We start from the raw sequence: 16453 nt of genomic DNA on the forward strand, positions 1-16453 counted from the left end.
CAAATGCAAATCTCACTATTCACTTGCTCAGAACTCTTCCGTGTGTTCCTCTTGCCCTCTTAATGTAATATATCTTACAGCAACCTTTATGGTTTGGCTGCTACTAATTTCTCGTCTGCTTCACTTGGCAAAACTACATCCCCTGTGTTTTAGACACACTCAAATATCCACTTCAGCTAATATACCATATTTGTCCTGTTCACCGGCTCTTGTTCTAAACTATTCTCTCAAAATATCTTTTAGTTCCCTTTTTAATACTATCTGTGATTCCCATCAAACTTCTCCAACTTCACCTGAATAACCCTCTTAATATTTTAGATTGTCCATGAAACAAAGTGCAAGATTCCTTGTGTATAATGTAGATTATTATTCCTCACAGACTTTTTGTTCTATCTCCTCCCCTGCTTCTGGAATTTCCCAAAGGCAATTAGATCTTTACCATATTTTGCCTTAATAGACCTAAGTAGACCCATAGAATTCTGCAGTTTGTTCTTAAGATTTGTTACAACTGACTATCAGTGTTATGCCCACACTAGTCACCTAACTCCATGAATGCAAAGACTCTGGGTATCCTGCTACTGCTGGATCCCGGGAGTCTGTAACAGTAGACCCTATGGGTCTACCTATGGGGTCTGCTATTAAGAGGTCTACTATAAATATTTGTTGAGTGAGCATTAAATGAAATAGGGAGGGGGTTTTGACATTCTCCAAGTCCTGTGGAAGAGATATCCACTTGTTTTGAAGAAAGGAGATAGAGAAATAGTCAGCTTATGAAACCTTTCTCTTTTCTCTCTCTTAGTGTACTGTGCAGTAGCATCACATCAGGATAGTCACAGCTCCTGCTGGTCCCATCCCTGGAGGCTCCATCCAAAGTGAACATTTTCTTGGCCTTCCAGTTAAAAGAAGTACAACCTATTGCTTAAGGAAGCATATTCCAGGAAGAATTTAGTTCACATTGTGTCAAATACCAAATTTAAATCTAACTTAGGAAAACTTATGAAAACAGCGTAAAAGTCATCATTGACCATTTTCAGAGTAGCTGCAATATCCTCTCAGATATTTGTTGTCTTCTTTTTGCCTGCACCAAACTTAGGTGTTCGTTCGAGAGCACTCATTCATACCAGAGGCTGTCCTTAGTCACCATGCTCTGTTTCACCTTTTCCACACACCCTTGATTACTTGATTACTTGTTACTTGAGTAACAAGTCTATATCTTCAGCCCCTTTTGGCCCCAGTACCTCTGGATATCTCAGATCAAATGCCTATAGACAGCTCCATAACAACATATCTTCAAGGAACTTGTCTCTAGCAGTGAATCTCCTGCTTTTCCTTCTGAGGTCTATCCCTACTCCCAGACCCAAGTCCTGGGAGGCACTCTTGGCAACTTCCTTCCCTCCCCTGCTAGAAGGGATCATTTACACAGCAGCCATATCTTACAAGGTTTTGCTGTTTTTCTGCTTCCTTGGACATGGAATTTTCACCACAATTGGAGCTTTACCATTTTTTTTTGCCTTAATAGCCCCAAGTAGACCCCTAGAATTTTTGTCTTAAATTCTTCAATAGCTAATTGGTCTCTCCATTTTTAGGTTTGCCCATTTCATGTGTTTTCTACCATTTTCCTCACATATGCCAGACTAATCTAAACCTAACTCTTCACCTGACAGCTTCACTCTACTCTCCCCTGCTGAAAATCTTCAGTGGCTCTCTTCCATGGCTGTCATCCTTGGTTATTCATCAGAACTTTTCAGTCGGTACTGAAATACTTAATGCATATTCACATATTGCATGTGTGAATATGCCACAACGAAGCCCATTATTCTGTATAGTTAAAATCCACTAATAAAAATAATATTTCCAATCGACATCCAACTCAGTCCAACTGAATCCTAGTCTCAGAGATGGGGCCTGACCGTCTGCAACTCTGATGAACATTCAGAGCTGAAGACCACAGGATGATTTGTCATTTTCCCCCAAGAAGTCCCGGTCCAATCCTATTTCTCACCAACTACCACATCGTATCACACTCTGTGTGCTCCCATGATGAACACCATGCACTCATTCCGTGTACACTCTGCCCACTCAGATTTCCAGTGTTCCTCTGTTGCTTCCACTCAGGCTGTCCTACCTGCCTTTTGACTCAATGTAAATGTTAAAGAATGAGCTGAGGTATCATCTCTTCCAAGGAGCCTCTCTGTGACTTTTTATCCACTCCACAACTCTCCTCTTCCAGGTTCAGATACCAGATATGTTCACAACTGCTCTTTGGTTTTTTCATAGCAACCCAGCCTCTATCACTGCCTGGTAAACCATATATTCATATGGGAGCGTCCCCCACTAGATTGTGACACTCTTGAAGACAAGGGTGTTGCCTCCATGTCCAGAAGGTCAGAGGCTATCATGGTTGAGTCAGGCACACGCAAAGGCTATGGTATGACATAAAGCCCAGAGCCATCTGTTCACAGTAGTGATTTTGGGTGGGAAATCGGAAGAGTATCTCAAAAAGTCCTTTGGTGGGGGGTGAGGGTTCAAGCCCTTCTATTGCCATATCTCTGGAACTGTTTTGGGTTTTTATTTTTTTGTTGTTGTTGTTTGTTTTTAAAAACCATACGAGTAATGGAAGCCAAGTTACATGTCAAGGAACACAGGTTCAATGTGTGATATTTGGAACTAAATATTAGAAAGCAACCTCAGACATACCCTGATTTAGGATCTAACTGTTCACTTGGTTTTGGCTTCTGAAAGTGGTTAAGGGTATGGATGAAGATTAGAGGGCAGATATTATAATGTAGTGTGTGTGTGTGTGTGTGTGTGTAGTTAGTATAGATAATGAAGAGTCTCCCTTTCACCAAATTTTAGTGCCCTCTGAGCCCTTTTCTCTACTAGGCCTCATGTCTCTGACTGTAAAACCTGCCTACTGTCCACACAAATGAATTCATCCACCCCTGCCCCTCAAGTCTTGAACAAATAAATACGAATCTAGGTTATAGTAGCATGAGGTTGCATCCCCAGGGATGAATGAGTTCAATTCTGTTAAGTTTCTGCCTAAGAAAGCTCAAGGACACCAACAAAATTTACTGTTCTTTCCAGCAGGCATGTCTCCCAGTCCCTGAGGGAGAATGGAAATTGATCTTCGATAAGCACTAATGAGCAATCTAGGTAAATTCCAGATGAACTAAACCCCTTTTCCTTTGCACACTTTTTATAAATATCCACTTCCCTGTTTCTGCTCAAATCCCCAATATTCCCCCTCTCTACTCCCTCATTCTTACCTTAAAAGGCCTATTACTACTCTGCACAAATTGAAGTTGAGTTCAGCTCACACTGGATCATCTTCCCTATTACAATAGTTGGTTCCTGATTAAGATCTGTCCTTACTGCTTTAATGAGGGTCTGGTTTTGTTTCTCTTTGACAGCATCCTTGGCAATATATATTCTATCATCTGACATCCTAGTGGATCTGATTCTTGAGGTTCATGTGGCACTTAATGGGATGAGAATCTTCAGAAAAAGGTCCATGGGCAAGAGGAGGATCAAAAACCACCATGGGATTGTTGGAGGAAAATACCTTAAACAAAGGTATTAGGGGTGATATGTTTTAACAGAAGAGTACTTCTTAATGGGGGGAGGGAGTGGATAGGATTCAAAGTATATTATTTGCATGTAAGAATATGCCACAATGAAGCCCATTATTCTGTATAGTTAAAATCCACTAATAAAAATAATATTTCCAATGAACATACTCCCTCAATTGAACATTTTTGAAGAAATATTATTCACAGTAAGAATTTTTAAATAAGGAGTGTTCTGATCCCTTAAACACATATTGCCTTCCCATTTTTCTGCTCAAAAATTTACTGTTGTCTAAGTTTTACATTTGTTTCTACTTAAAAAAAATTTCAGGGAAATTGGTCTCTTGAGTTTCTATACACAAGAAAAAGTTAATATAAGAAAATTTATTGTATTATTTGTAATAGATGTTATTTATATTTGGAATATGACTTAATTCATACAATCAGAATTCCTTTTTTTGTATTCTTTTAGCCATGTTCTGGCCTTTACATTTGTTTCTTTGATAGCTATTCAGATAGTTTTATAACAATGCAACCTTATTGCCTTAATGGTCCAGAAAGCAAATTTAGTTTGAGACAAGTAAGATAAAACAGACAGTAGACATACTTAATAAATTTACTTAGATCCATTCATTCATCATCAATGCATAGCACATTCCAAAAGCAAGTATACAAATTTAAAATGAATAGTAATTCAATAATAATAATTCAATAATTGCAAAAATTCTCAAACAATTTTCATTGCATGTGCCTTGATAGCATGCATTTCTTTCCGTATTGATTTGCTTTATTGAGTTAACATCAATTATTTGTTCTGATGTGAAAATAAAAATGGAAGGAGCAGTAGTGGGGAATGCACCTCTTATACTGCCGCACTCGACACGTATAGCCGGTGATGATACCAAACAGCTACCTCCCACACAGATCTAAATAACACATCTTGGCACATTTGGGTAAGTACAATGTTTATTAATCTAAAAAATGAGAAGATATTATAAAAATAGAAGAAGTAGAAAACCTTAGACAAGTTAAAATACAGAAAAAATTTCAGCAAAGTTATTTGAATCAGGCAATATTTAATATATCAAATATTAGTAACTATGTATAAAGTAATCTAAACCCAGGACACTAACCATGTCAACAGGCAGCAGGTATCCTGACCACACCCAGATTCCTTTGCCGGGATTAGTGTTCTCTGATTACACACATCATGGGCACCCCTGGTTATAATAGTATTGTTTATTATTGATATTATAAAAATAACCATTCTGTAAATGATTACACATAGTAAATAAAATTGGGACTATACATAAGAATTTGAATAATTGGAATTTCTTTAAGGACCACTTGTAACTTCTTCTGCTTGTTTCACAGACCTGTAGAGGAGAAATGAAATTAAAAAGAATGTATTTAAGACTAAGTCAGTAGTGCAACATATTAAAAAGAAAGCTTGGGATCTTAATGGTTTCCTCTACTCAGTACAAACTTTTTACAAAGACATTGTCATTAGAGTATTACCTCTATTAACCATAATTTTCTTTCAGTATGTAAACTTCTGGTACACATATAAAATCCTAATCAGATGAGGGTGGCAAGGGAAAGTATCCTTTTCTTTAGAATGTTTGATGCTCTTTTTCTGCTTTGTCATAGTTATGTTTTATATTTCTGATTCACCAATTAGACCTTAAACATTTATGAAGAAAACTATGAATCTCCAAATTACCCACAAGTCTTGAAAGAATAGTTTGCATATGGCAGTTTGTTCAAAAAAAATATTATCTAGCAGAGGAGAGTGAGCAAAGTAAGGAAGAAAGGAAAAAGAAAATGTGACTGTTTTTGCATTTTTCCCTCTCTGGAATGCACTATTACACCAACCAATCCCACAAACTCCTTTTATCTGACTCCTTTACCATTACTACTGAAGGTAGAATTCTCTGCTGCATGCACTTATCTCACCCAAATGACTGTCACCATAATCATCAGCATTTTGTGTAAATAATTGTTCATTATATGTCTTCTTCACAACTTAATAAATTTCCATGAGAACCACAAAAGGTGCCCTGTCGCCCATGATGGTGATATGCTATTCTCTGTCATAGTGTTGGATGCGTGGCAGGCTTTTACTAAATGTAATCACAACAATGATTGACAGTTCTTGGATTGAAGAACAGTGCGCCCATTTATCATACAAAGAACACTTGAAAGACGGAAAAAGGGACCATATAATAGTGTACCTACAGTGCTGCAAGTATTGTCTACAACCCCAAAAGATAGAATCATGAAGAAGATGGCTATAAGGATTCAGATTTTGGAGCGAAATAAGATAGTAATTTATTTTAGAACAATTTGAACATATTTTACAACTTAAGCATTAAAATTTAATATTAAAATAGTATTAATGATCAAAGGACTATTATTATACCACACAGAGACAACCACTGATGGCATTTTGTCTATAACCATCCAGACAGTAACCTGAATTGTAAATTTATGATGTGTATGTTTCTATTTACCATGTAGAACCAAAAATGAGTTATATTTAATACTTTGTCTTATGATTTATCTTTTTAATAAAAATATTGGGAAAATTTTCCTAATATTTTTATTCAAAATGCACATATATATGTAATAAATATGTTAATATCAGATTAAGTATATATATATATGTATGTTTATATCCAACTAATGTATATTTCATCCTTCCTATTGGAATCAGAGTTTTCCATCATATAGATTGGTATAATTTTTTGAATCAACCCTCTTTTTTTTGGTTTTGTTTCCCTTTTTATATGCTTTTCATGTTTTACTGTGACATTTTTCCCATGATTTATAGTAAACCTTTTTTCATGTTTTATGTGGCAATGAATATACTATGATTCTGAAAGCTAAATCCTGATGCATTGCAGAAATTATTTCTGTAGGTGATTCCTAATACAGACTGAATGGGTTACTGATCATCTAGAGAATAACAAAGATAAATGAGCATTAAGGGAGATAATGAAGTCCCCGTTACTCAAAGGTTCATGTGGAGTCTGGATGACCATTTGGTAGGTGTACTGAGAGAAGAGACCAGCGTGGGATTAGGAGAGGAGCAGATGATTCGAAAGTTCTTTCCAGCTTTTACATTCTGTGGTCCTATTACATGTGGAGAAGAGACACTGCTGATTTTATATCCAGTTCATAGGTTGCTTCATGTCCATGGATGTGACACTGCTCTGAGATGCTGTAACTCTAGGAGATACTTAATGGTGACAGAGTTCACAATCTGCACAGTCCAAGGGATATGTATTTCAGCTCAACTCTATCTAAATTGTATTTTCCTGTTAAGGAGAAGGGATTTAAAATCCCCATCCCATCATCACAGCACAGGAGAATATGGACTAAATGAGGACATGAGACCTACACAGCATCAGAGAGAGAGAGAGAGAGAGAGAGAGAGAGAGAGAGAGAGAGAGAGAGAGAAATGCAGGGTCCTTGGCACAAAATCTTTTCCCATTAAGTCAATAGGAGAATGGTTTTCAAAAATATGAACTTTGAGCATTGGAGATAGCACCCACAATTACCTGACATTGATATTAAGTGCCCTGAACAAACATACCAGAGTAGACCAGGGTAGGACAAGAAGAGCATGGAACACAAAGAAGATCAGCAGAACCTGCACAATGAAAGAAAAAAAAGTAACATGCCAGACCAGGATAAAATATGTTTCAAACACAATTCCCTGCTGGTTTCACAAATTCCTAGTGATAGCTCATTGAAATTAATATCAGAACTTCCCTTACCATATGTAAGGAACTGCAATTTACAATTAACTCTTTAATAGCATGTATGTTCTTATTCAACAATTCTGTCATTTTCTATTTAAATTTTTATTGATTTTTGAAATAAATATAGAGAGTGTTTTTGTTATAGATGTGTACTGTGGGAAGACATCCTCTAAGTTGCATCCATGATTCTGACACCCAGCTTGGGTTTGGCAGGAAAGCCAGGCACCCCAACATAGCTTATTTAATATTGGATGTCTACACGTTCCATATTGTGATATCATAAAATTTATAAATTCTACCATTATCATGATGCTATATGATTTACATGAGATAGTGTACATATACACACACGTACACCATATTTATAATGCTGTGTGTATAATATTACATGCTAAACTTAATTCCTTTTAATGCAGTCCTGTAGCAGAAGAATATTCAGAAAAGGAGGCTACTTTGAAGGAAGGGAAAAGTAGCACTTAGAGGATAATGTGCCATAAATATTCTACTTCAAAAGAAGTGGCAAATTAAGGGTAACAGCAGACAAACTAAGAAGATAAAAGAGATAAGCAATTTCAAATGTTCAAAAATTAGTTCTAGATACACGAGAACATAGATATTAAAATAGATGGTCTACAAACGGTTAATTAGTCAAAGAATTAAAATAAAATAATAAAATTAGTCAAAGAATTTTAGACAACAACTTACTACAACTGCTTTTTTGGAGAATCAAACTATACAAAAGTGTATTAAAAACTCCTAGAAAGTCCTAGTAATTAAAAAAAAATCTATTTAACCTGATTGTCACCAAAATTATTTGATTTGGTAAAAGACTTTTCATGTAAAACTCATTTTCAGAAATGCTGTAAAGTTTCTGTTGGTAATTGAAGCTTCAACTAGAGTAAGATTTGATTTATTCTGTTGTTTCATACTTATCATAATAAAGTTCTTCCTTGGATATTGACTTGGTGTTGGGGCCATCCAGCCTGATACTGAATCCCTGTTTTGAAGTAGGGCTCCCTGCACTGGTGATAGCCCTTTCCTTCTCACATGCATAAGGATGTAACAAATGAAGCAGCTTTAGAAGGAGATAAACAAGTAAGAGAGTAGTGTCAGGTTTGGAAATAAAGATTAGAACACTCATTTTTTATTTCTTAAGGATTATGGTATAGGACAGGTTTCCACTGTTTTTCTGTAAAAAAACAAAAATCAGCTAAGACAATTAATCACAAATGCATGTGTAGGGATTGAGGTAAATCCTATATTAATGCATCATGGTCATTGCCATCCTGATGGAACTACCACTACTCTAGAGCAATAGCAGGTTAAACACACAATATATCACTGAACATGTCCTGTTTTGTAGTGTGTGTTGGTAAACCACTTATTATGTGCATGTGTGTATATTTGTAGATGTTATGGCCTCCCTAAGTAATCAGGAGACAAAGATGAAGACTCAGGCTCAACAAATCTGAACTGAATTTAATCATTTATTAAATATTTACTAAGTAAAGAGCCAATGCATAAATATCTATGAAATAAATATTTGTTAAACACTTACAATGTGAAATAGGAATACTAAAACTGAATTTTTCTTAATAGATTGATTCTTAAATAGTTACAAGCAATGTATAAACTAAAAGCCTTATATAAGTAATAATTAATACTCATTTTAAATGTTAACAAATGGGTAATCCTCCATGTCCCAATATGAAGGAGAAAGTCACATATAATTTATGTTTCAGAATAAAAAGAAAAGCTATGTTTTTGGTCTGAAAAAATGTTTAATTATACTAAAGATGATATACAGTTCTGTGATATTTAGTCAACATTTCAAAACAAGTCATTTTGAAGAAACTTGGCAGCGTGCTTTGAACAGTTGTTCTACTTTTAATAGCTTACTATGGGATTGAAAACATGCTTAATGTAATTACTAAACGCTATTTATTTTATTATGTCAAAATTTTAATTTTTATGTTTATCATATATGCCTCCCTTAATTTTCTGGATGACTTTGCTTGTAGATAGTAATTTGGAACACAGTGTAAATATAACTAAATCAAGTTGAAGTTTCTATTAAAAGCAGATTTCCTATCCAAATTTATCACTGCTTCAGTTTCTTTCTATGCTGCTCTTTCTTTTTCTCGTTTTAAGTGTTTTCTTGATGATACATACTCTTTCAGTACCCAGTAAAATAATTCCTCCCTTGATGCTACCTATAAACACATCCCTTCCACCCATATATTTTTAGTTTTTAGAGATGTAGTAAAATTTCAGAGTAGACCATAGGAACTTATTAGGTAGAATGTAAATGGTATCTACTGTGTATTCTTGGGAAAGAATATTTAACAAATCACACTTTATAAAATCAGAGTAATAGTACCTACACCAGGTGCATAACAAAAACATTTAATAAACACTAATCTTCTTCTATTGTCTCCTCTTTTAAATATTCAAATAATTTTACAAAAAAATCTTAATTTATGAGACAATGACATTTTAATTCCTAATATATCCTCCAAATAGATTTTGTGGTTTTATTTTAGACTTGGTGACAATTTTCCCAATTTATTACTAAATTAGGCTTCTATTAGAATATATGCTAACTATTCTTTCAGTTAGGAAGATTTATTATGCCATACTTTTGCAGTCCCATGCTTAGACCTTTCATTCTGTCTTCATAAGATTTGGGTCTACTTTTTCTTCTATTAGGTGCAAGGTCTCTGGTCTAATGACTAAGTCCTTGATCAACTTAGAGTGGAGTTTTGTGCCAGTTGAGAGATAGGGTTTTAATTTCATTTTGATATATATGGTTTCCAGTTTTCCCAGCACCATTTGTTAAAGAGGCTATATTTTCTCCAATGTATGTTTTTGGCTCCTTTGTCTAATGTGAGATAACTGTATTTATGTGGGTTTGTCTCTATGTCTTCTATTCTGTACTACTGGTCTATGTACCTACCTGTTTTTGTGCCAAAATCATGCCATTTTTGTTACTATTGTTCTGTAGTATAGTTGAAGATCTGGTATTATAATGACACCTGTTTCACTTTTCTTGCTAAGGATTGCTTTGGTTATTCTGGGTCTCTCACTTTTCCAAGTGAATTTCATGACTGCTTTTTCTATTTCTATGAAGAACAATATTTGGAATTTTAAAAGAAATTGCATTGAATGTGTGTAGTGCTTTTGGTAGTATGATCATTTTGACAATATTAATTCTGCCTATCCAAGAACATGGTACATTTTTTCATCCTTTAAGGTCTTGCTCTGTAGTTTTCATTGTAGAGGTCTTTCACCTCTTTTGATAGATTGATTCCTAGTTGTTGTTGTTGTTGTTTTTGAGGCTATTGTGAATGAAGTAGTTTTCCTAATTTCTCTTTCATTTGATTTATCACTGATGTACAGGAATGCAATGATTTATGGGTATTAATTTTATATCCTGCTACTTTACTGAATTCATATATGAGTTTTTTGGTAAAATTTTTTGGGTCTCCTTAGTATAGAATTATGTTGTCATCAAATAGGGATAGTTTGATTTCTTCTTTTAATTTCAATCTTCTGTCTAATTGCTAAGGCTATAGTTTCAAGGGCAGCATTGAATAGAAGTTGTGAAAGTTGTCTTGTTCCAGTTTTTTTTTTGGGGGGGTGCTTTCAATTTTTCTCCATTTAGAATGATGTCCGCCTTGGGTTTCACATATATAGCTTTTACAATGATGAAATATGTTCCTACTATCCCTATTTTTTCTAGTGTTTTGAACATGAAGAGATGCTATATTTTGTCAGATGCTTTTTCTGGATATATTGAGATAATTATATGATTCTTGTTTTTAAGTCTATTTATGTGATGAATTATGTTTATTGATATCCGTATGTTGAAACAACCTTGAATCTCTGAGATCATGATCTTGATCATGCTATGCTATATTTTAATATGTTTTTGTATGCGATTTGCCAGAACTTTATTGATAATTTTTACATCTATGTTCATAGGGATATTGGTCTAAAGTTTTTTTTTTTCCTTAATGTGCCTTTGTCTGATTTTGGGATTACAGTGATACTAGCTTCATACAATGAGTTTGGAAGGGTTTCCTCCTTTTCTATTTCATAGAATAATTTAAGGAATATTGGTGTCAATACTTCTTTGAATATCTGGTAGAATTCTGCTGAGAATCTGCCTGGCCTATGGTTGGCTTTTGATGGCATCTTCTATTTCATTGCTTGAAATTGATCTATCTAAATTGTGTATGTCCTCCTGATTCAACTTGGGTAAGTCATAAGTCTCTAAAAATTTGTTGATGTTTTCAGGATTTTCTATTTTATTGGAGTATAAATTTTCAAAATAGGTCCTGCTTATCATCTGTATTTCAGTAGTGTCAAGATATTTCTTTTTTCATCATGAATATTAGCAAATTGAGTTTCCTCTCTCTTTTTCTTCATTAGTATGGCCAAGAGTTTATCAGTTCTGTTTATTTTCTCAAAGAATCAACTTTTTGTTTTGTTGATTTTTTGAATTGTTTCTTTTGTTTCAATTTCATTGATTTCAATTTTGACTTTAATTATTTCCTGTCTTCTACTGCTTTGGGTGTTGATTTGCTCTTTTTCTAGGGCTTTGGGATATAATGTTAGGATATTTATTTGGAGATTTTCTTTCTTATTTTCGGGGGGGGGGGATGGGGGGAGGGCACCAGGGATTGAACACAGGGTCACTCAACCACTAAGCCACATCCCTAGCCAAATTTTGTATTTTTATTTAGAGACAGGGTCTCACTGAGTTGCCTTGTCCCTCGACATTGCTGAGGGACAATGAACTTTCCCCTTAGAACTGTCTTCATAGTATCCCAGAGATTTTGATATGTTGTTTCACTATTGTCATTTACCTCTAAGTATTTTTTTTATTTCATCCCCGATCCATTCATCATTCAATAGTGTATTATTTATTCTCCAGGTATTAGCATAGCTTCTATTTTTTTATTTTATCATTGATTTCTAATTTCGTTCCATTATGATCTGACAGAAGGCAGAGTTGCTACGAGTTGCTTTGTGGCCTACGATATGGGCTATTTTTGAGAAGGATATGTGTGCTGCTGAGAAAAAAAAAGTGTTTTCAAACATCAATGGACAGAATACATATGTCTGTTAAATCTAAATTATTGATTGTATTATTTAGTTCTATAGTTTATTTAGTTCTTGTTTGGAAGATATTTATAGTAGTGAGAAAGGTGTGCTTAACTCACCCAGTATTATTGTGTTGTGATTGACTTGATTCTTGAAATTGAGAAGGGATTGTTTGATGTACATAGATGCACCATTTGAGGGGCATGAAAATTTATTATTGCTATCTCTTGTTGATGTATAATTCCCTTAAGCACTGTGAAATGTCTTTCTTTGTCCCTTCTGATCAATTTTGGTTGAAATCCACTTTATCTGACCTGAGGATAGAAACCCCTGCTTCTTTACACAATCCATATTATTGATATGTTTTTTATTATCCTTTCACCTTCAGTTCGTGGATGTCTTTGCCTATGAAATAAGTTTCTTGGATACAGCACATTGTTGTGCATTGTTTTTTAATCCAATCTGCCACTCTGTCTTTTGATTGATGAGTTTAGGCCACTTACATTCAAAGTTATTATGGAGATATGATTTGTATTCCCAGTCATTTTGGTTTATTTCTTGTTTTTAATTAGAATTAGTTTCTCCTTTGATTGACAGTTCCTTCAGTGTAGTTGTTCTTTGTTAGTTTTCATTTTAATTTTCATTTCTTCTTCATGAAGTATTTTGCTGAGAATGTTCTGTAGTGCAGGTTTTCTAGTTGTGAATTCTTTTTAACTTTTGCTTAATCATGTATTTTTTACTTCATTTTCAAATCTGAAACTTAATTTTCTTGAGTATAGTATTCTAGGTTAGCATCCATTTTCTTTCAGAATTTGATATACATTATTCCAAGCCCTCCTAGCTTTGAAGGTGGTTGGTTGAGAAAGCAAATGAGATTCAAATTGGTTTCTGCCTAAACATAATCTGAGGTTTTTCTCTGGCAGCCTTTAAAATTCTAGCACTCTGTATGTTAGGCATTTTTATAATAATGTGACTTGGTGTGGGTCTGTTGTAATTTTATATATTTAGGGTCCTTCATGCCTCTTGTATTTGATTTTCCATTTCATTCTTTCGGTTTGGGAAATTTTCTGATATTATTTCACTGAAGAGATTTTTCATTCCTTTGGTTTGTATCTCCCCACCTTCATATATCTCAATAAAACTTAAATTTGTTTTTTTTAAATGTTATACCATACTTCTTGGAAGTTCTGTTAATGGTTTCTTAACATATTTTTTAACAACTTTTCTCCATAAATGGCTTTGTTTTCAAGACTAAAAGTAATCTGTCCTGAAGTTCTGTCTTCCAGATTAGTGGTCTAATCTGTTGGTCATGCTTTCCATTGAATTTTTAATTTGGTTTATTTATTCCTTCGTTTTTAGGGTTTCTGCTTGATTTCTTTTCAGAATCTCTATCACTTTACTGAAGTGATCTTTCACCTCCTGTATTTTCTGATTTCACTCCTTACATAATCCTTTACCTTGTAGATGAGTTTATGTACATTCTAAACTCTTTCTCTGAATTTTCCTCCACTCTGGTATCAATGGATTCTATTGCTGGAGCATCTTGATTTGTTTGGGACAATTTGTTCCCTTGTTTTGTCATGTTGTTGTGTGTCTACCCATCTAGCAGCATGGATCTGAGGCAGTACAGTTTCTATCCTGTAGATTTATAGTTTCCCTGAAGGTTTCTAGTACCTCTCCATCAAGGGGGAGATAAATAATAGCATTCTATCTTCATATACCCTTTCTATTGTACCTACACAAGTAGTTTCCTCAGACACATGTCTATCTTCAGAATACTATCTCTTGCCAGATCCAAATAACAAATATTCAACTAGCTCTTTTGAGACTATGCCATTCAGCTTTGATACTAGTTCAAATAAAAGGAAATTATAGCAGCTGCTGGACAGAATAGTCTATACATTGATTTTTGTTGTTATTGTTGTTTTGTTGTTATGAGAAAGTAAGTCTTCAGTCTAAACTAGAAGGAAAAAGGATAAAATAAGTTGGGATCCACAATGGTATGGATGTAGAAGTGCCAATTAGAAGCATGAAAAGTTTGCTTTGATCTCTTATATCCTGGGAGAATACCTAAAAATTTTTTATAAGATGACCATAGAAGCAATGAGAAAATTAAAGACAATATCTAAATTTTTTAAAGTACTAAAATCTAAAAATGAACTACATAAAAATGTCAAAACAAAAAAAATACAATAATGCAAATTCACAAAACAACATATAGTGAAAAGAAAAATAATAAAGAATTTTAATCAAGATACCCAGAATCTTACAGATGAAAAAAATGGGATGTGAAGAGATGTATTTTACATGAAGTTAAAATGTATTAATATATGTAAAACTGGAGGCTATGATAATTTTGAAATGTAACACCCATTTTTTTTGTTTTGCATTTCTTCCAAGTGGTAGAATTGCATTCACTGACCTTCAATCTGTTATTCGTGGCCACTTGACCAACAAATGGCATAAACAACACTGTGAGTTTCCAAGTTCAAGTTTCAACAAATGCAGGATTTTCTACTTTCTGTCTTTTGAGACATTCATTCTTATAATTCTTCTATAACAACATGAAAAGCCCAAATAGTTCATGGAGAAGTGAATAAGCAAAGATCCACCATGGGGAGAAATCGAAGTCTTTGGTCTTTTGCCATGAATGGACTTTTAGCCAACAACTAAAACTTGCTTATACATGTAAGTTAACCATGCTGTAAGTATATCTTCAAGACCAATTATACTACTCTAGCTCACCCTTCACGGAAAATTTACAAGCCTTCCTTGCTAAGCCATGCTTAAATTACAGATATGTGAACTAAATAAATTATTTTTGTTTAAACCCCTAAGGTTTGGGGTGATTAGTTACATAGCAATAGTTAAAAGGAAGAGAAGGCAAATAAATGAAGAGAGAGAAAGGGGAGTTAGGAGAATGAGAGAGAATAAGGGACAATCCAAAGCTACCAAAGATATTAAAGCTGATAACCCAACTTCAATACAAATAAAATAAATAAACTGAGCTTAGTCATAGTTAGGCTCATCACAGTAAAGCTACAAAAATAAAAGATGACTTGAAAATCTCAAAAGTATTTGAAGAAGTAACTGTAATCTGACAACTGATTTCTCAAGATGATGGACTATCTTGAAATTGCCAAAATTACCAAAAAAAAAAAAAAAAAACTTTCTTAATATTTATACTCCATGAACACATCCTTCAAGAATAATCAAGAAATAAATAAATGCTCAACAAACATAATGTACCATCTGTAATTACAAACTAAGAAAAAATTTAATCTGGGTTCTTTAGGCAAAAGAAAGGAAATCCAAATTCAGTCTTAGAGATACAGGGAAAACATGAGTAGCAACAAATAGAATAAAACATAAACAAAAGATTGGCAATTGTTATTACAAGAATCATAAAGCCTTGTGGTGTTTAAAATATACAGAGAATTTAAATGCGTGCCAGCATTTGTGGACAACTCAGAATAGAGATATAGAAGTTAAAATGTCTTAAGGGAAAAAATTAAAAGGTCAATTAACATGAGAATTGTTAAGTAAATAGTACAGCCTAAAATCTCAAGAATTGAGAATGAAAGAATGTTTAAAATGTGTATAACCTTTAAGGTAATAGAGAATAAACGAACAATCATAAAAAGATAATCCAATGAAGGAGGCAGGTGGTAACACTGCTTAGTGGGGAAAATGAGGTATAAACTCAGATAGTAAATTTAAATGCAACCTTCTATGATTTGGATGTTAAATGTCACCTATTAACCCATACGCTAAAGGATTAATCCCCAGGGTAGCACTATAAGGAGGTGGTGGAACTTTTAGAGGTGGGACCTGGTGGGAGAAGGTCCTTATGTCACTGGAGGCATAACATGAAGTGGATTGTGGGACCCTGGTCTCCTCTTTTTTTCTCTCTCTCTTTTGCTTCTTGGCTAGGAGATGAGTGGTTTCACTCTGTCACAGGAACCCACCCTGATGTGATGCTACCTTGCCACAAGCCCAAAAGCAATG

The 16453-nt window shown here is 34.2% G+C and overlaps 1 protein-coding gene across 1 annotated transcript in view; it reads right to left on the reverse strand.

The window, feature by feature from the left end:
• Positions 1-4955: 4955 nt before the first annotated feature.
• Positions 4956-16453, reverse strand: part of CUNH8orf34 (chromosome unknown C8orf34 homolog) — a 404315-nt gene continuing 392817 nt past the window's right edge. The window contains 1 exon segment of the mRNA XM_046428478.2: positions 4956-7224. Coding sequence (XP_046284434.2) covers positions 7145-7224 — 80 coding nt within the window. The 3' untranslated portion in view covers positions 4956-7144.

Source organism: Marmota monax, unplaced genomic scaffold, assembly GCF_021218885.2.
Source record: "Marmota monax isolate L192 unplaced genomic scaffold, Marmota_monax_Labrador192_F-V1.1 WCK01_AAM20220418_F8-fsc00044, whole genome shotgun sequence".
In the NCBI taxonomy this organism is placed as follows: Eukaryota; Metazoa; Chordata; class Mammalia; order Rodentia; family Sciuridae; genus Marmota; species Marmota monax.